The following is a 20,992-nucleotide window of genomic DNA, read 5'->3' as shown; positions in this document are numbered from 1 at the left end:
CCATTTAAGAACGCGGTTTAATCACAGGCTTGCAGCTGAGCCCTGGATTTGAACGCAGGCTTTCAGCCGTGCCGGCTCAGCACACTGACCAACTCCACCACTTAAGTAAAAAATAAAAATCTGTACAAAGTTATCGCTGATATCGGATAAAAATAAGATGAGGTTAGCAAATATTTGTGAATCGAACCCCTGTGGGTGTTTAAATGTGCATGGGTGGCAATATGAAAAGCACGTCTGATTACCCGGCAAATATATGTAAAACCTTTCAACAAAAGGTTGACCACAAATGCATCCCTATAATTGCCACAAAACATAGTTCAATCGTGAAGGTGTTTTCCCACAGGTTTTTGCAAATGTACTATTTTCCTGCACTGGCATTTTCATAGCAAAATGTATTCCATTCCGCAGCTAAACCAGCTTCTAGTTGGAATTCAAACGTATATATATTGGGATGTTTAGCCAAGAACAATTGTTTTTTACCACACTGAACCCCTAAATTGCTATTTTTAAAACAATTACAGTATTGTAATAACTTGTTGGTCCTCTTATTAAAGTTCCTGCACACAGGAGGAATTTAATTCATGTTTTCCTGTGAGAAGTAATGCATCACCTACGATTAGCACGGTTGGCTACGTACGGTGCGAAGGAAGTTCAACATACACATAGTGGTTGGGCGGTGCTTCTGCCTGTTGTTATTCTGTCTCTCACTGTTCGAACAAACCTACCATTAAAATTATAGACTGATCATTTCTTTGTCAGTGGGCAAACGTACAAAATCAGCAGGAGATCAAATACTTTTTTTCCCTCACTGTACATAGCTCAGTGGGACTTTCCTGGTAAAATAACAAAATAGTTTCCATATTTCTAAGCAGGTGAGAACCCAAGGGACCAAACATCGCCTCGTTTGCAAGAAGCGACCAGGGTTCCGACAGAGTGAGGGCATGCTGTCGGCAAAGCCTTCAAGCGCCGTGGTGGCAGCGCGCCCTCATGGTCGGTGCGTCAGCAAGGCCGGCCTTGTAAGAGGAAGAGGAAACCCAAGGTGTGTGACAGAGCGCTGATATAGGGGAAGGCAGCAAGCAAGCAAGACGCACTCGCCTGCCGGGTGGCCACTGTGGCCTCAAGAAGCAAGGCGCATTCTTGAAGCAGGAGAAGAAAGCGGTAAGCTGGCTTCACGTTGTTATCGTTGTGCTGCGCATATTATGGCAGGAGTTTTGAAATGGAGACGGTATCAGTACGTAACTATTAACTCGGTAGCTTTGTGGTTAAACTGGGTTCTGGAAATATCGGGAGTTGACGTTTTAAGCCTAGTCACCAATGACTGTGCAGAAAAAGAAAACGCCGTGAGGTTACATTTGTTTGTGCACTCAATTGTCCGAATGGATAGTCGTGAAATGACGTCGATAGTACATTGGCGATAACGGAGATTTGTTTTTTTACAATAATACGAGGCTGCTTTACTAATGTCCTTTTATGAGGAACCACAAACCTCGCGGTGTCTCCCCTCCGATTAGCATGGTTAGCTGCATAAGGTGCAAAAGAAGTTCAACATACATCTCCCTCTCAAGAACTGTGCATGAAATAGCAGGGGACCTCATTATGTAATGCACATTGTGGAGTAGAGGGCCGCCCAGCCAGTCTCCTTATTCCAGAGAAACTGCGTCTCGTGTAACCACCAGAGCAAATAGGAATGTTCTGGAAAACGATCATTCACTCTTCTGGCCGTGCCAAATTTCTCACACATGGGCGGTCTACTAGGAGTTGCGCAACTGCTTTGTATGCAGTCTAAAGTGGATCCTGTGATGGTTGGGTATTGTGCAGCACTAAGTCCCGTTACTAGACCTCCCGATGCTAACCGCAGGGGGATGCTGCCGTGGTGTAGTTATTAGCGCACTGGGCATCAGCTCCAGAGGTTTGCCAGTTCGATTTCATCTCTCGTCGCGGCAGCTGAAACGATGGTGCGAGTTTCTCACATTCCACCACCGCCTCTCTCCTCTCAGCGGTACAAATGGGTGCACCACCATTATTTGATCGCCAGGTCGCGTTTGGTGGGGTTATAATGGGGATGCACCCATATTTTGCCACACAACTGGTCGCCGTGGAAGAGGACACAATACCCTGCCGAGTTTGCCCTTCTGCCAGCAGTGGAGGTCATTCTGCCAGCAGTCACGTGAGCAAGCAATTGCAGGGCTGCACCTTTAGCTTGTCTTTGTTATTTCACCTGTGTCATGAAGTTGATTCATAAAGTGCCCTCTCCTTCGCTTGAGCAGTAAATTGGAATCACGTGAAGCGAGAATTCCCTTGAATATTTGATTCAACATCTCTGCCAAGTTGACATATCGGTCCCTTTGTTTGCGAGGATTGCCGTCAGGCTTGCCAGCGAAATACAGGACTCATACCGGTGCAGATATTTTTTGTCCATCACACCGCTTCCTAAAGATCGCTACAGTACACTCGGGAGTAAACAGTCGCTACGAGAGCGGTGGATTTGGAGCAAGGGACGTTATGTATCTAGGCTCCTTTCGAACCGTGTCGTTGCCTACCTCTCCGTTTCATTATGTATGCATATTGAATTTCTTTTGCACCGTACGCAGCCAACCGTGCTAATCGGAAGTGAACTTCGGCAAAGTGTCCCTAACAAGCCAACTTTTGTCTACAGGAGGAAAAGCGTGCGACTACGCCGTCCGCCATCCCCAACACCGAGTGCGTTGTTGCTACTACAATTTCATCGGCATGGTGGACTCAAAAAAAGAGACGCTGGCGGTTTCATTTTACTCTGGAGGATATGCGAGTAAGTAATTTCTATCAGTAAGCGCCGTCGATTTGCCAGAGTCAAGCCGGTTTTTTTTTGTATGGTAAATTTCCTACTGAAATGAGTACAGGATATATATTGTATCACTGAGGCCCATATGTAAAAAGCAGAGTGCTGTGTGACAAGCCCGCTACAAAATCACACGGGATGCACCCTGTCTTGTCAAAGCTCAGAAGCTTAGCAGGGTTGAGCTTGGATAGTGCTTGGGTGGGCAGAAGGCTGTGCACTTCTCTGCTCCCACATCTTAGATCCCCATCTTCACCAGCCTGCACTGACCGAGGATTGTCGATTAACATAATGAAGATTTTCAGACTTCTGCCAGCAGCGGTCTCAGTTATGCAATATACTGTGCTCATTTTCGATCAGACATTCGGACAAAATGATCCAATTTACTGTACGGTCCAAATAACCCTCACGACCCGCACGACGCGAGGAGGCCCTCATCCAGCAGTGGATTGCAGGTGGAGGGCATCGTGGATACCGATATCGAACCGAAGACTGCCCCTGGACGACAAGCAATTAACATGTAAAAAAATTTTCGTTAAAACTAAACGATTTTAATTTACACCAGGTAACGCCCACTGAGCTATATTGCACCTTTTTCCAAAGCGACCTGGCCACAAATGATAGCTCGACGAAGATGGCTCATCACGCGGAAGTGGACAGCAGCCAAATACTCTATAAGTAATATAAAAACTACTTTTGTTTAAAACACGCGTTAATGAAATGTACCGTACGAGTAATGGCAGAACTCCACGACTCCAGGAAGTGGCCCCGAAGCTTGCCATAACGTTCGGGAGCGTGGTCATTTACAGCCAACGTCTGTTTAGCGTGGACAATTAGAGCCAACCCGAAACATAACATAAAAAATACAAATTTTAAATATGTGTTTTTATGACAGAATATAGTATTGTCATCAGTATGACATAAGTATACCAAGTTTGCAGTCGATACCACATTGGGAAGTGGATTAACATTGAGTTACACGATTTGAGGATACAACTGAGTGAGTTAAATAAAAACGTGTAATGATGATAAAAAGTGACGAAAATCATCGTCGGCGCGCGCGTCCAACGCAAGTCCGTTTAACTCCCCCCGCGCGCAGAGACGATCATCCGCATCGTGATGCTGCCGCTCGTGCCGCTGCTGCTCGTGCTGGCATGCGACTCACCGGACGGGGGCCTCCTGCAGGTGCCGCGGCTCCCCTGCTCGCCTCTCGAGCTCTGGGACGGAACCGCGTTCCTCGTCGTCCTCGGCTGGTGCCTCCTGCAGTGCGCCCTCTACTTGCTGCCCATGGGCACGGTGCTGAGCCCCACTCGTTTTTCACAAACTAAACTCTAAACTAATTGAATTTTTACCACGTAAGGCCCACTGAGCTATGTAGCTCTTTTTCAGAAGCGACCTGGCTCACGAACGATAGCTCAACGAGGTGGAATTATTACGTGAACATTTCAGGAGACAAATACTCTAAACTGCGTGTTCATTCTAAATGTGAAGGGAAAACCCGGAGGAAACCGGAGAAAAATGCACGTGACCACGGGGAGACCATGCAAACTCTAAATATACAGGCCGGAATCTATTCAGAGGGAATTCAACGAGCACCAACATTTGCCCAGGCTATTTGGTCCTAAGTTGGATTGTTTGGCCCCATTCGCACCACCAGCACGTGGTGCACCCAAATACAAACTTGGGAAGGGAGTAAATTGTGTCCGCTGTCTGTTAAAGCAACTAATTTTGTGAAATAATGTTGATTGCGTGTAAGTTAAGATTCCATTATATGCTGTAAAATGTATCTATAATTAAATGAGCATCCTCAGCCATGGTCAATCCACTGCTGGATGAAGGCCTCTAAGCCACCGCCACCTCCCGCGATGAAACAATCCACATGGTACCTGCACATGGGACGATTTCATCACTCTATCGCACCTTTAATGATAGCATAATTATCGATGATTTCTTTAACGTTTTACATTCATAAATAATCTCCAAAAAGGCCGTATGAAAAAATCGGAGGGGGAGGCAAAGGCCCTTTGCTCCCTCCCACCCCTCACCGACTCGCTGGCCGTGCATCTGCTGTGGCCCCAACAATGCTTTATTTCATTGTGGCAGTAAATGTGACAATGCTGTATTTTACCATGTGCTGTGGTATATTTCATTCAGGTGGCGGAAGGAACACCATTGAAAAGTGGGAAACGATTGAAGTACAACCTGAACGGTATTTATTAACAAAGTAAATCTGCTCCGCGTTTGTGCTGTATTGATCGGCTGGCACTACAACAGTAAAACTAAAAATGCCACTTGTGTCACATTTGCTGTTATTTTTCCGACCGCTTTTTTCTGCTTCTGGACAACCGTTTTACAGTATTCCTCATTGTTGACTTTTCCTCCATGCGGTTTTTATTTGCAATTAACGCTCGCGACGTTTTCCATCGCAATGGAAAGCCACAACCACCCACTCTGTTCATTGTTCCAACTGCTTAAAGTAGGACATCCACCAAACAAGATGCAATTAGAAAGGCAGGGGGAGGAGAGAGAGACCAAGGGAGAGATGGAGGATGCGGTGGAACGAGATACAAGGGCAGTGGATATGACTTTTGTTGTTGTCTGGAATGCTCTTTCGATATTAGGAAGCCACTGGAGCTATATGCTCTTTTAAATTTAGATTGAAAACTAATTTCTTGAGATCTGCTTTTTGTGTTTAGTTTGTTGTCCTTCACCCACACCTCTGATGAGCATGGTTGGCTACTTACGGTGCAAAAGAAGTTCAACATACATACATAAGTGGTACAGAATAGAAGCTCATGGAGAGAGAATACCCGAGCAACAATGGAAATTCTGGCTTATGTATAAGTCTATGGGTCTGTACATGAAGCTATGGAACTACATGTAAGTCTATGCCAGTGTATGGGTCTCAATGTAAGTCTATCGATCTCCATGTAAGAACCGTGGATGTGACTTAACCAGGGGCAGAGAATTAGAAGCTCAAGGAGAGAGAAAATCTGAGCAGCTGATTCTATGCCATGATGAGACCCCTGACTTTGAAGAATAAGATGACGACTTACAGTAGTGCAGGGGCCAGCAACCAAAATAATAATAAGAGCCATTTTTTTTCAAATTCGCTAAACAACTCAATATTCCAAGAGCCGCAATGTCCGTGAATAGGAGACGGTGGTGCTGAACAAATAACGTCATGAAGCAGTTCTTAAAGAGCCGCATGCGGCTTCGGAGCCGCAGGTTTCTCGACCCCTGGCCCAGTGTCAAAACCAACTAAGCTGGCGACACATCCCACTATGCCCGCGCTGCAGGTGTACAGGCCTACCTCGCCTCCATGGGGCTGGTCGCCCTGGCCTACGGTGCAGGGCTCGATCTCACCATCGTCGCGGAGCGCTACCTCCAGCTGCTCGTGTCCGCCATCCTCTTGGGTGCCGTCGTCAGCCTCCTGCTCTACATCAAGTCGTTCTCGGCGCCAATCACGGAACTGGTGCCGGAGGGAAACACGGGTAAGGCGGCACCTTCTGCCAACCTACACCTCCATATTTTCTTCAACAAGTTAGGAAATCACGGAACTGGTGCCGGAGGGAAACACGGGTAAGGCGGCACCTTCTGCCAACCTACACCTCCATTTTTTATTCAACAAGTTAGGAAATCACGGAACTGGTACCGGAGGGCAACACGGGTAAAGCGGCACCTTCTGCCAACCTACACCTCCATATTTTCTTCAACAAGTTAGGAAAAACCATGGATTCCGTAACACTATAGAACATGCAACGAGCTAAACACATTTGGCGGCTTCACTGCCTTAACATGAAATAATATAATTGGTTGACGTTTTGATGTACTATGAAAAAGGGTCCATTACATATTTTTCCTTTTAAAAGCCACAGTGCTATTGACGAACGTATTGAGTGTTTTTATTAATTGTGCTTTGTGCACCACTGCCACCGCAGCAGCAACAGCTGCATGACCAAATTATTGTCCCAAAATGCTCTTGTCTGCAGAAGTACAGAAATTAATTAGCAGTCTGGAAGCTGATGGGTAACTGTCGGTGTAAAACGCGTTTTCATATTTTGCAGTTTTATTTGTGCTGGTTTATGTTTGCAAGCTTTGGGCAAAGCATTCATCAATGGGCCCAATTTTCAATATGGTTAGTCTGAATTCAACAAAAAAAAATTGCCACGTAAGGCTATGTAGCTTATTCAGAAGTTACATTGCCACAAATGATAGCTCAACGAAGTGGCTTATTACGTGGACATTTATAGCATCCAAATTTTCTAAACGCATGTTTCTAAATGTGGAGGGAACAACCGAAGGATCCAGAGAAAAACCGGAGGATCCGGAGAAGAATCCGAGCGACCACGGGGATAACAACATGCACACTCAAATATACAGGCGTCTCGAGTTGGGATGAAACCCACGACCTCCTGTATACCAGGCGAGGTAGTTAATATCTCGCCACCGTGGGCGCCACGAATTGGTTCATGCTTGCGGGAGTAATCGTGGCCCTCAAGTCATCGATGGACGGACAAAGATAAAGTTGGAAAGAGTCAAAAAGTCAGAGTCAAGGTGGTTTCCTGCCCAGATGACCACAGAGCCGAATTTCCTGTTTGCAGCCTTGCGCCAGTGGTCAAAACTCCACGTTGTGATGGTGTCTTTTCAGAGGACAGCTATTGTTAGCGTGTGAGTGCAGGAGCCAGTAAAAACACGATGCTGCTCGGCAGCAAGAATAGTCGCACCCAACCACGCTTAGTCACTAATTGGTACTTTTAATGACCGCTATATTGTGCTTATTGTTGAGCGTAGATAGTGCTTGGATGGGCAACCACCATGCATGACAGGTTGCTATAGGCTGCTACAGAGTGACGTGGTTGGCAGCAGAGGGCACAGTGCAGCAAAATCCATTGTTGTACTGTACGTCTATGCTCGCTGGCCTTCAACAAAGCGCATTGACCAACGTGGTGAAGTATGGGTCGAATACATCCACGAAGTACCTGATGGATCTGTTGACCGCAAAAGAAAGTAAACAAAGCCTTCGAAGCGATTCCTACGTCATCTTAAAAACCTCGGTGGCTGCTCCCCCATTGTAAAATTGCTCTCATCGCGTGAAATTTGGGAATTCAATCGTTGCCGACCGTGAGAAAAAGTTCCGCTTACTCCTGAAACTCAAGTCCCTTCATAGACGTGGCTCTAATGAATAATCTGCTGAGAATCGCGAGTCCGAGTCTCTGTGGAGAGCACCTCCGATTAGCACGGTTGGCTACATGCAGTGCAAAAGAAGTTCAACATACCACATACATTCATACAAAGTTCCCTGTTACTGATCGTGTTCGCTTTGTTAAGTGACATTTTTCCCTTCTCTTCCTTTTGTTCGTAAAACAATGCAGTCATGTGTTTTTTGTTTACATTTTCAGCGAGTTCTCTATTCCTGTAACATGTGAAGCACGTATTGATACTCGCTGTTTTTCATCGTGACCTATGTAACCGTGCTTGTGTCACGAAGTCCTGTCCTGTATATCGTCTGTACCGTGATTGTAACTCTGGCCTGTCCTGTATAAAGTCTCTACCATCGCAGGACGCTCATGAAATAGAGCCCTAGCAGCTCCTCCGGCTCTTCCCGCCGAAATAAATAAATCTAAAACTCATAACTCGCGAGGTGGTGTGGAGGGACCCTCAACCAAAACCAAATAGATAAAACCCCAGCAGTGGATCGACGAAAGGGCGGCACATTGTGCCAAATGTTATTTTAGCGACTTGGGATCTATGGATGAAATGCGCTTTACAAATGCAAATTATTATTACGACTGTATTAATGTTACGTGTTCAGTGAATGCATGTGGGGGGAGATGGCTTATTTAGCGCAGCACAACAGTGTGCAGTGTACAGCGAGGCCGATCAGCAGGGGTAATAAGGAGGCCAACGAGGAAATTCTACTTTGTTCTTCAGCTTCAAGAAACATTTCCGTTTGCTTGTGTTGTCGCCGAGGCAGGGCGGGTGATCAGCGATTACTACATGGGGCGCGAGCTGAACCCCAAGATCGGAGATCTGGATCTCAAGTTTGTCTTCATGATGCGCGTTGGCTTTCTCAGCTGGGTGAGTCGTAACAACACGCCACCGGGGTTTTCAATGTTCATCGTTGTCGAGGTGGCCCCGGTGGCTCAGAGCTTCGAGGTCAGAGCGCGAAGCTGACACGGCTGAGATCCTGGATACAAAATAAAACTGGGTAATCGCCGGCATGTGATTCAAATGGGTTCTCAAACGCAGAGAGTTGATGGCCTCCACCCGGGCACCAATTACAACGCACGCAAAAAAAAACTCATCTCATTGAATCTGGTTGCGTACTTAATTTGCTTAAATTGTAGCTCTGAGAATATCAATATGGCAGTTTTACTATCCACACAATGAACATTATTCTCAGTGGCCGGGCGGGTGAGAAAGTCCAGCCTCCAACTTGTGTGGATCAAAAGTCGTTCGCGTGAAGAGGTCTCAGAGGTTGTTCTACGACATCCGCTTCCGTGGGCCATTCTCGAGCACAAAGGGTGACGCTGCTCTGCGAGGGATCCAAGTGGATTCTTAATGTCACGACACAACACTGATTGCCCAATCGAGATGAAGTGGAGGAAAACACTAAAAAGTGCAAGGAGACATAACATCAACATTCAAAATAAATTATGGTCTTTAATCACTAGGGGGCAGTAGCTACAAAGAATTAAGAAAAGGGGGTTTTTATCGCTTGAATAATTGTTAAGTGCAATTTTAAGTCATTTGGGAGTGGAGCAGTGACAACAGTGGTTAGCGCACTGCACTACGATCCGAGTGACCAAAGTTTGATTCCCTGTAACGACTAACATCAGTGACACGTGCCACGTGATATCCGAACCAATCCTAGGCACTGACCAGCATGGCGAAGTCGGATCAAACAACCCCATCACCAGTACGGCGTGGGGATGCCTTTGCCCCTCAGTGGATTGACAAAGGGACAGTAAATCGTTCATATCATCACATATGTGAATTGTAAATTATGAGTCTGCTTTTCCGAAGTGCGGAATGTCTGGGAAGAATTTAACTTTCGGCCGAATCGCTTAAAATAAATCTACAGTCTTAAGTTTGCATGCATATACCACTTAAAATACGACAGCCGTGCGGAGTTGACTTTTCACGCCTGTACATCCGGCACCGTGGAGATGAGGGTTGGTGGATCGTCAAAATGTTGCAAACTCAATTCCCGTGGGTGTCGAGAAAAAGAGCCGTACCCTGGCTCGCCAGGAGAATGCGGTACAGCAAGTGTGGACTTCACCTGTCTCACTTGCATGGGAATAGAGTGTGGCCCCCTCGCACGTCTTGATTTCCTCCGGGTGCTCCAGTTTCCTCCAACATTTAAACACTCTTTAATTAGGTGATAACACATTTAATTTGGTGTTAACACCACTTGGTGAGGAGGGGGGCTGGGGGGAGAGATTCGGTGCCAGCTTATCGCATGGCTGCCTTCCCGTGTGTCGATGTTTCCTCCTCCGAGTTGTTCTCCGTCTTCGAGAGTGAGCGAACAATATTCGGCCCGTTACTCGTTAGCATTATTGCCATTATTAGTATAGCAAAAGTGTGCAACAGAGGAGGAAAAAAAAGAACCAATGTGGTGCATCCTTCCCACACGTCAAGTTTTTACATTCCCGTTCAAGCAGAAGCAGCTGTGTGACGAGGGGAGGAGAAGCAGCCATCCCATTGGGCGGGGCCTCTCCCAAATTTGAAACCTGCTGCCACCATCAGCTGCACTCGCAATTGAAATATCCTACCTTGCCCCGTTGTCACTCATCATACGACTCACACAGCTCCCCCACCCCGCACACCCCCCACCACCTCCCAGCAAAAAGAAGTGTGGGCGAAATTCAGAATCTGAATATGTATTTGTATTCGAAGAATCCGATGAGCTATGAAGCTTTTTGTCACAGATGTCCAGTCGTGGCAGGTCAGAATGTTGGAACAACAAACAATGCAAAAACACTATTGGAGTGCGAAGTCTAGGAAAGGTAAATACATCACTTAAAAAATATATATATTTCAATAAAACTAAACTCTTTTTTTTTCTTACGAGGTAAAGCCAACTGAGCTACTAACTTCTTTTTCAGAAGCGACCTGACCACAGATATGCACGCTAGTCCAGCAAGATGCCAACAACGAGAACTCAGAATGATATCACTGGTCAACAAAAAAAAAATCATTTTTTTCTGGCCTGGACTTTTGCAGCTGTTTTAGACTAATTTCAGATTTGCTCTATCACATCTCATTTTATGCTATCGGCATACCCCATTTTCATTGATTTTACCCGAAATTAACTCTGTCACTTATGATTGCAAGTTGTTGCGAGTCAGTGACTGCTTTAGTGTTAAAATATGGTGCTGTATTTTTAGGATAGTGTGTTTATAATATCATTTTATTTAGATATCCACATTTATTTAATATTTTTCTTCTGCAGTTTTTATTGAAAATGCAATATTTGATATCTCATGTGATAGACAAAAACTGATGCCAGATTTGGAATCAGCACCCCAAAATTACCTTAAAACCGTTGGAATACCTTATGCCAGAAAAAGTGTGTTGACCAGTGTATATTTGTCCCCTTAAGCACAGATTGAGCACCTCAAGGGATTGCGCAACACCACCAGCAGTTTCACAACCGTGCACAGGGGACTCTCTTCCTTCGGTGGTGTAGCGGAGTTGGCATGGGCCCTCGTGCAGGGAATGCAAAGGGTCACCCTGCTTCCCAAACCCCCAATGTTATAAAGCCAAGTACCTGGGCTATGGTTACCACCTGTTCCGATTTTCCCAGGATCCTCTTCTCGTTCGAGTAGCGGTCATGGAAAATTACGTAACGTTTCCCTCGTTATTGTCAGTGGCATTATTTAACATTTTTTTACTAACTATTCTTATTTTACCAGGTAAGGCCCGCTGAACTATGTAGCTCTTTTTAAGAATCGATCTGGCCACAAATGATAACGCATCGAAGTGGCTTATCATGTTGAAATCTATTCCAGCTAAATACTCGAAACCAATAGCGGAGCCAGGATTTTCAGGTAGGGGGGGCAACCCCTCCAGCAATGTAAAAAGATAGAGGAGTTGTTAGTAAGTAAGGACTTGTCCCTTGCTTTTTATTCGAACCGCGTTGTGTGATCGGCATCGCGCTCGCTGAAGGTGAATGCCTTCAGGGAAGTCGTGTACTGTATACGCAACTGCACACAATTCTGTGAGTCGCTTATAACTGCTTTGCCGTTACTTATTGCCAATTATGGACTCAGACTATTGTCCTATCATCTCATAGAGTTCCGGACACCTAATAATATGCTACACAGTGGCAGTGGGGGTCGCAAAATGCCGATTTATTACTAATAAACCCCAATGATCCGATCAAAATAAGGGACCTCGATCGGATCATTGGGGGGGAACGTGCAACCCCCCCCCACCTCCCACTGGCTCCGCCAATGCTCGAAACGCAGGTTTCTGAATGTGGAGGGATGAAAAAAATCCACGCGACCACCTGGAGAACATGCAAACTCCAAATATACAGGCGTCAGGGTCGGGATCGAACCCACGACATCCTGCATACCAAGGGCGGTAGTTCACATCTAGCCACCGTGGCAATGCCATTACATGTCGCGCCACACTCTCCCTATATCCTGAGATATTCTTATTTTCCTTCCCATGACGTCCCAGTTTATTTTTGTACCTCGAGTCCCTCTGGCGTGTGGAACCCGGTGCAGTTTAACTGCCCGCACGCACTCGATATCTCCACCACCACATTTCCCAATATCCTTGCTTCTCTGATAAAATGTTCATTAAAATTTCGACTCTCGGAGAAGGGACTTTATCACCCTGCTTGTGTTAACCCCGTGGTATTGCCAGGAACCCGCTGTGTGTACACTTGCGATAATTGTTGAACGATTCCAAACTGCACCGCTCCCTGAGGACACATTGCGCTAAGCACTGCCCGTCTAGTTCAGCAAATCAACAAAAACACACGTTACATCAAATGGTAACCTTGAAATTAAACGGGGTAAATGTGCAGCCCTGCAATTGCTTGCTCACGCAACTGCCGCAAATCGTTATAAAGGAAATTAAAACCCTGTTGTTTTTACATCATACAAGCGTCAAAGTATTCATCTTCTGTGGTTATCACTTTGCATTACTTTCAGATATTTGTACTGGTGCTGCACAAAGTTTTAATCCCTGTAGCGAAGGGCTTATCGCTGCCGATGCTATCGCTGCTTTTCATTAATTCGCAGACCTGTATCTCATGCACTGCGAGCTTTCCCTTCAGTTGTAGTGTAAACACATCGAGGTCGAACATTTCTCTCCTTGCAATTGTTTGACCCCAGCAACATTGGAAGCGCACTTGGCAGCCGCCCTTCATAAATTATCAACGGACCCGTCATTTCCTATTAACGCAACGGCCACCGCCAGCACATGGCAAATTCATTACTGGGCAAGGTGCTTACAGAATATCATCGCCATTCCTCAAGACACCGACTGTGCATCCAGCATGCATGCCCGTGTATTTTTGTTCTCCATAAGAAGCTAATTAGTGACTATTGTTTTACACCAATGCTGCATGTCCATGCAATTAAATTTCTTATTTTTTTAATTCCCACGTTTTATCCTGGTTGTGCTAACGGCGTTATCACGAGATGACGTTTCCATTTAAATATCTTGCACAGTAATGCGAGCCTTGTTGGTTAAAACCCGTCCACGAAAGTGGATTTTGCTGAACTGCCACTGAGACCCTCAACGTGACCTTTGGTCCACGCAGGAGGGTGCAGCACTTTCCCTGCACCTCTGATTAGCGCAGTTGGCTTTGTACGATGCAAAATAAGTTCAACATACATACACCCGATTCTAGATTTGAAGCTTTCGTGACTGCAAGGATTCATATTCTTACGTTTTTTCGGTAAAGTCACGTATTTTTTTTTATTTTACTTTTATTAATTTTAATTTTTTACCTACGTGACTTTACCGAAAAAAACCTAAGAATATACATACACCCTCTCCACCACTGAGAATAATGGCTCATCGCACGACAGTCAAACTGATGTTCGTAATTCTCAGAGCCAACACTTTGCCAAATGAAGTGCAGAGAAAAAATGTGAGCGGTTTTTGTTGTTGTTGCACAGTCATTGGTGACGAGTCTGAAACCATCAACTCGCTCCACTTGAGAACCCGGTTTAATCACAGGCACTTGCCTGAATTAACATCCAAGATCTCAGCGTTGCCAGCTCAGCGCTCTGACTACCGAGCCACCCGGCCACCTCTTCATCATTCTACTTTTAAACGACCATTGCCGTCGTTGTTGCTGCCGTTGTTGTTGTTGTTGCTTCTGTTGTACATGGACGAGCATTGACACCTGCGCTGTGTCGTTGACACTTGTGTGATACAGGGACCTATCCACGCCTGCATGCTGGCCTGGGCATTCAAGACGTATGGATACCTTCCATTGCCTCTCATCCTCATCACGATCTTCCACGTCACCTACGCGGCTGACCTTGTGCTCGAGGAGGTAATGACGAGGCCAGACCTCATCACCAGTTGATCGCCCAGACTGGCTGTCCTGCGTTACCTGTGACCAAGTCAGAAAGAAAGCGAGGCCACCCACGAGTAATTTGGTGGGCTGCCAGCTCATTATGTGTTCCGATTGAGCCTCGCCTGAAAAAGTTGTAGCTGTATGGCAGAATGATCAGCTGCTGATTAAGCAATACTTCACTTGTTTCACCCCACTGAGCGAAACATCAGCTTGCACTCTGAGAAACAGCCGACGCATCAAGCCATGCTAATGGGCTGACGGGCTGACTGCACACACGCGAGCGAGACAAAGACACGCGCGTCTATTAATTGTTGCCAAACAAAAGGCAACCGCTTGCGTAATCGTTTGGTTTGCGCCCACAGGATTTTGACCTCACGACGCGTGAGAGCATCTCGACGGGGCTGGGCTACGCGGTGGTGTGTGGGGAGCTGACATGGGTGCCCTTCGTCTACATCATCCAGGCCTACTTCCTGCTCAGACATCCACAGCCACTGTCTTGGCCAGGGGCAGCTGCTATCGCAGCCCTCTTCTGTACGTGCGCGTGTGTCTTACAAAATCACAAAATCGAGGTGCTGAAAAAATGAAATGGTGTGTCTTACAAAATCACAGCTTTGAGCCAGTGGTGGATAATGCATTGTTCCCATGGTGGGAGTGAGCATATCTATAGGACAACCACTGATGACTACTCCATAGAGTGCTACCCATTTTAACAACCGTCAGACGGATGATGGAATGAGTCAATCCACCAACCGGGATTTGAACTTGTTTGAAATCGAGATTGAAAAGAAATTTGTCTAGAATTGCTATTTTGTGTTCAGTTCCTTGTCCTTCCCCTGCACCTCCGATAGGCACGATTGGATACCTTCAATGCGAAAGAAGTTCAGCAGTCAACCAATGATTTAATTTAGGAATCTAATTTCTGCGCGAGTTCAGACAAAGATGCTCAACAGAACAGTCATTTAAAACGTGTCTTTTTTTTTCCTCTTAGTCATTGGATTCTGGATCTACAGAAGCTCCAACGCTGAAAAGAATGGCTTTCGGAAAAACCCAAACCACCCCGACTATGCGTGTGAGTACAGATCCCACTCAAAAGTCCACAGTGCAACGACATTGCCAGCACACGCCGATGTACGCTCACAGAGTTACACTGCTAAGACCATGCATTGTATGTACTGTATGTATGTTGAACTTCTTTCGCACCGTACGTAGCCAACTATGCTAATTGGAGGTGCAGGATTTGAAATATTTTAGAATCAGAATATGTATTTATACTGGAGGAATCCGATGAACTATGAAGCTCTTTTTCACAGATGTCCAGTCGTAGGTGTCCAGGGATTGGGAGGGCATATCTGCAAACGTTTACATGTGTGTGGTGTCCTTTTTGTCAATCTGCTGGTGGATAACGGCCTCCCCATACCGTACGGGTGCTGGAGTTTATTGGACCAATACTTCACCATACTAGTTCAGTGCGAGTTAATGAGGGCCGGGTGCAGAGAGACAGGGGCATTGAGGTGGACGCATAGAAGTACAGTACAGTATAGTAATTAATTTTGCCACATTGCTATCGGCTGCCGAACAAACGTCGCTGGCCTCAATAACTAAAACGAAAAATATAAGCTATTTTAATGTTACTAGGTAAGGCCCACTGAGCTATATATCTCTTTTTCAGAAGTGACCTGGCCATAAATGATAGCTCAACTAAGTGGTCGCTTATAATCATGTGGCAATTTATAGCAGCAGCCAACTACTCTAAATGCATGTAGATTCTAAACGTGCAGAGAAAACCCATGGGGAGAGAGTGATAGAGACATGCAAACTCGAAATATACAGGCGTCAGGGTCAGGATCAAAACTACGACCTCCTGTATCCCAAGGCGAGGTAGTTAACATCTCGCCACGTAAGAACCTGTGGTTTCAGAGTTGTACTTTTCTGCTATGAATTCAAAAGAACGAGCGAAGTTCGCATTTTCCGAGTGCCTCTTCCGCACCCTGTCGACGCAGACCTGCAGAAGATCTCGACGGCGCACGGGAAGAGCCTCCTGGTATCGGGCTGGTGGGGCTGGCTCCGGCACCCCAACTACCTGGGAGACATCATCATGGCGGTGGCGTGGGCCCTTCCCTGCGGTGCGCAACCTTACGTAAAACTCGTATTTTCTACTTTGTGTTTTCAAAAAAATATGATCGTGATTTTTCCATCATTTTTTTTCCCAATTGTGATAGCGGCAATGAATTTTCATAATTTATCATTTTTGTTTGGGGCGCCACGATGGTGAGATGTTAACTACCTCGCCTTGTATACAGGAAGTTGTAGAGTCAATCCCAATCTTGACGTTTGCATGTTCACCCCATGGCCGCGTGGATTTTTGTCCGTGTCCTCCAGTTTTTCTCTCCACATTTAGAAACATGCGTTTTCAGTATTTGGCTCCTATAAATGTCCACATAAGCTACCATTTGTCACCAGGTCACTTCTGAAAAAGAGCTATACAGCTCAGTAGGCCTTACCTTGTAAAATAAAAATGATTTAGTTTAGTAACCTTTCTTGTTGGAGAACATCCCGCAGAAGTGGATATCACAGAAGAGAAATCCCCCAAAGTGTACATTCGTTCGTTTCTCAACCCGCTTGTCCCGGCGAGGGTCGCGGCGGCAGCATGTTGAGTAGGGCGGTCCAGACCTCCCTTTCCCTGGCGACAGATTCGAGCTCTTCCTGGGGAATTCCCTGCCATTCCCAGGCCATCCGAGCGATTTAGTCCTGCCAGCGTGTCATGGGCCGCCAAAGCGAATATTTATTATCTCATGGCTTGACGCTAGTAGCACAAGTGTAATATAATCCAAAATAAAGTTAGAATTAAGAACATTTATTTGAAAAACATTTATTTTTGCTATTAATAATAATAACATAATCATTTCAATTTGCAACACATCGCATAGTATTCCCTCTCTCATAGAGAGGAAACATTACTCAGAGGTGCGAAGAGGAAGCTCAAACGAGCAAGAAGGGCAGCAACGCATTGAACCGGCGCCGAATTCCTTCTCAAGCTCTGCAGTCCTCTACATATGAAGGTGTTATCGGCAAATTAATAAGTGGTTAGTTGTGGGAGGAAATCGGAACACCCGGAGGAAAGCCACGTGTGCGAGGGAGCAAAACTATCCCATACACATGGAACAGTTGAAGTCCAATATTTGCTCTACTGCCTTTTCTAACAAGCCAGGGTTACAGTTCCTCCTCGACGCCCACAGGAGGGGTGTTTACAATGCAGGTTTTTTGGGTTAGAGAGCTTAAATATAAATACTTTGTGAACCCGCCACCACCCGACACAGACAATTTGCAAGGTATGTCGCATCAACAAAACGTGCCAGTTAGTTACTACTCCAGCACACTGGTGTGCTGGAAAGTAAACCCACAACATTTGCAATTTGATTACGACGTTTCGCTGGTGATTACAACCAGCTTCATCAGGCAATTCGCCAGAATTGGTAAGGGTGTTTCACGACATCTGTGCGTGATCCACCAACCCTTGCTACTGCCACCACAGTGCCGGATCACAGGCGTGAGTGTGTATTGCAGTGGATTTTAATCCGGCCAATTTGCCTTACGTTTTCCTGTCCACAGTTTCCACTGCATACTTTGGAAATTGTAAATCGTAAGTAGCCAGTTGTCCAGTTGCAGCTTATCCAAGTTTTTGCTGCAGCTAAATACGACATGGGACAACGTTCACTCGTGCCGAATGTATTTGATTTAATTGTTTGTGACTACACACAAATCATCATCTGATTAAACTCCCCCCCCCCACACTTTAAAAACAATGGAATTAAGTAATGAAAAAAAAACCTGCGTTATCAGTTCAACAGATTCACAGTCTTGAACAGTTGATTTGTTTTAACGATGAGCATGGTAAATATATATATACCATTACCTATAACCCAGGCACAAACTGCTACGTTGATATTGTATTACTGTTTCCGCATCAAAACACAGGTCACTGATTTTCCCAAACTCTCCTAAATTTCTAAACAATTCATAATCCACAACTGGTCACAATTTATACATGTGAATATTTACATATATGTGCGTGTATATATAGTAGCACCCTCGATAAAATCATTAACTGGTGGAGCACATTAGCGCAATACACGATTAATCTGGTGGCCCGAGTTCAATTCCTGGAACAACATGAGTGGTGGGTGATATCTGAAATAGTTCTGGCATGCACCACGAGACACGTATACTAACCCACCGTGACCAGCCCAAACACACTCCCCATGTCTGACACAGGATGGGGCCGCAATTTGTTGTTAACATGCTCAGAATGGCCTATTAGCTGATGGAACAAAATGTTATGTTATTTTGTACATAGCAAAAATAGATCCTGCGCTGTTTATTTGATTTTCTCAGGGGATTCAATTATCACAAGCACTAAACATCCCCAGTTTAAGTGGCAGGTTGCCGAATTGCAAACCCTTTCACTGGATAACAATTCATTACCTGTTAAAATAATCAGCATGTTGTAAGGTAAAGGTGGAAAAGGGTGCAGCCCTGCAATTGCCTGCTCACACCACTGCTAGCAGAAAAGGCAAGCTCTGGAGAGCCGTTGCTTCACGCTGTGCCAACAGCACAAAGACAAAGATCCCCCGGATAGCCTTAGCAGACTTTTTTGGGCAAGTGCTGTTAGCGAGGACCTATGAAGGCCGGCACGGCACACGAGGGGGGGGGGGGGGTGGGTGGCCAGCACCACGCCCGGCCGCCTTTGTCTCCCCAGTGGCGATGTTTGACACACCGCACCAGGTACTCACTTCATGTTGAGTCGACCACGTGGAGGACGCAGGACCGGTTCAGATGTTGCGTCACTGATGTTGGCCGTGGGCAGGAATTTAATTCGGGTCGTCGGCTTCATAGAGTCGTGCGCTAACCACTGTGCTACCGATCCCCACACACACGTACTGTATACGCACTATCCCAATTGGTTATTTCAGGGCTCATTTCGGAGGCTATTTGCCTAACTCAGAGGCTATTCGCCTAACTCTTCCACTCAGTGGCAGTACCCACAGTTTTCCCCACCACATACGACCTTTCGAATCAAATAACTGTGGTGTACTGTACTCATAAAGACAGTACTGAGTACTGTTGGGTGGAATAGAGGTGGTAGGGTTGTGAATTTAGGAAACTTGACCGTATTGTCTCACCTGCCGCCAGCCAGGCAGATTGGATCGAACCGACAACCCCTGGAGTTCCATGTCCAGTTGCGTTTCAGTTTCAGTTTTAGTTTCAGTTTAATTTATTAGGTATAGCCCTGTGAGCCATGAGGCTCTTGACTCGGGTGCAACCGCAACAAACAAAAACATGAACAAAGAACATCTTAAAATGACGACGCCCAACAGAAACTTCCAGGAAAAACCAGCAAAATCTTCCAGAAAAAAGCACCGTATATCAACGCTGTGTACAAAAATCTCAGTGGGATGCGAGTCGAACAATAGCAACCATAAGACAATGTAGATAAAGTAATCAGGCTAACTCCGTACTTCAACAAACAAACAAGGCTTAACCATACGTTTTCGACATCACCAAAATAAAGCTATAAAAACAATGTTACAACCACTGCTCACACGTGGCAGCGATTGGGTCAAACTGCTTAACCGTTTCAAACTGAGAATATTTTTCCAAGTTATGTACAGGTACTGAAATCTCCCCCGACCCCACCCACCATACCCCCGTAGGTGTGAGCCACCTGGCACCCTACGTGTACCTGTTGTTCTGCATCACCATATTGGTGGAGCGCGACGCGGTGGACGAGGAGGACTGCCGGCGCAAGTACGGCCCCGCCTGGCTGGAGTACTGCCGCAGAGTAAAGTACCGCATCGTTCCCTACGTCTACTGATCTCACGTCGCCGTGGCTTCCGACGGGATCCTGCCGGTGAACATTGATGGTTGCCGCGTCATTGCTCCGCCAACGTCGACCGGTGCCCCCGATGGAACGCGACGCTACGCACGCACAAATCATGTCCAGCTCCTTTGTCAATCCATTGTTGGATGATGGCCTCCAAACCACAATGTCCATGATCCCCACACCTTCAAAGGTAAAGGTGTCCCCCCCCCCCCCGATAGCCGCACAGACTGCTGTGGCAAGTGCTGTTAGCGAGCACCCCACCTTCATACACACTCACACTCAAACACGCCATAGATTTAAGCATGTATGACATACAAAGGCTGCTAGCGAACACCGATTAGGAGCTGCACTGAGCATGGGGAAGTGCTGTGGTCAGCACCAAGCCAGGCTGTCCCCGTACCCCCGGTGTTGATGTTTACATACATTACCAGGTCGTCATTTAAAGGCTGAGTGAACCTAGGGGAGATCCTGTACCAATTCAGATATACAATAAGCCCTCTCTATTCGCGAGGGTTACGCTCTTGAAAACGAATGCAGAATTCGCGAATTCAGAAACCTTCACATGGGAAAAATGGGGTTACGTTCATGTCACGAGTGAACATAGGGGGGAAATGGTAAATGTTTAATGACAATTACTGCAATAAATAATACATTGTCAAAACAAAACTGTGTTTTTTTTTGTATTACCTTTGATGATGATTTCATGACGATGTAGGTGGTGGTGGTGGTGGTGAGTATTTCA

At 46.0% G+C, this 20,992-nt stretch overlaps 2 protein-coding genes across 2 annotated transcripts in view; one reads left to right on the top strand and one right to left on the bottom strand.

The window, feature by feature from the left end:
* Window positions 1-20,992, bottom strand: part of POLR1G (RNA polymerase I subunit G) — a 44,553-nt gene that overhangs the window by 15,494 nt on the left and 8,067 nt on the right. The window lies entirely within an intron of this gene.
* On the top strand, window positions 2,731-20,407 carry LOC144944142 (delta(14)-sterol reductase TM7SF2-like). The gene is made up of 10 exons (XM_078872225.1): window positions 2,731-2,788; window positions 3,915-4,111; window positions 4,970-5,024; window positions 6,115-6,309; window positions 8,793-8,896; window positions 14,226-14,345; window positions 14,732-14,900; window positions 15,358-15,438; window positions 16,370-16,492; window positions 20,081-20,407. The coding sequence occupies exons 1-10, from the start codon at window positions 2,731-2,733 to the stop codon at window positions 20,239-20,241; spliced, it is 1,263 nt and encodes a 420-aa protein (XP_078728351.1). The 3' UTR covers window positions 20,242-20,407.

Source organism: Lampetra fluviatilis, chromosome 33, assembly GCF_964198595.1.
Source record: "Lampetra fluviatilis chromosome 33, kcLamFluv1.1, whole genome shotgun sequence".
Taxonomy (NCBI): Eukaryota; Metazoa; Chordata; class Hyperoartia; order Petromyzontiformes; family Petromyzontidae; genus Lampetra; species Lampetra fluviatilis.
Note: the sequence above shows the minus strand (reverse complement) of the source record. Positions and strands in the feature narration are given on the sequence as shown.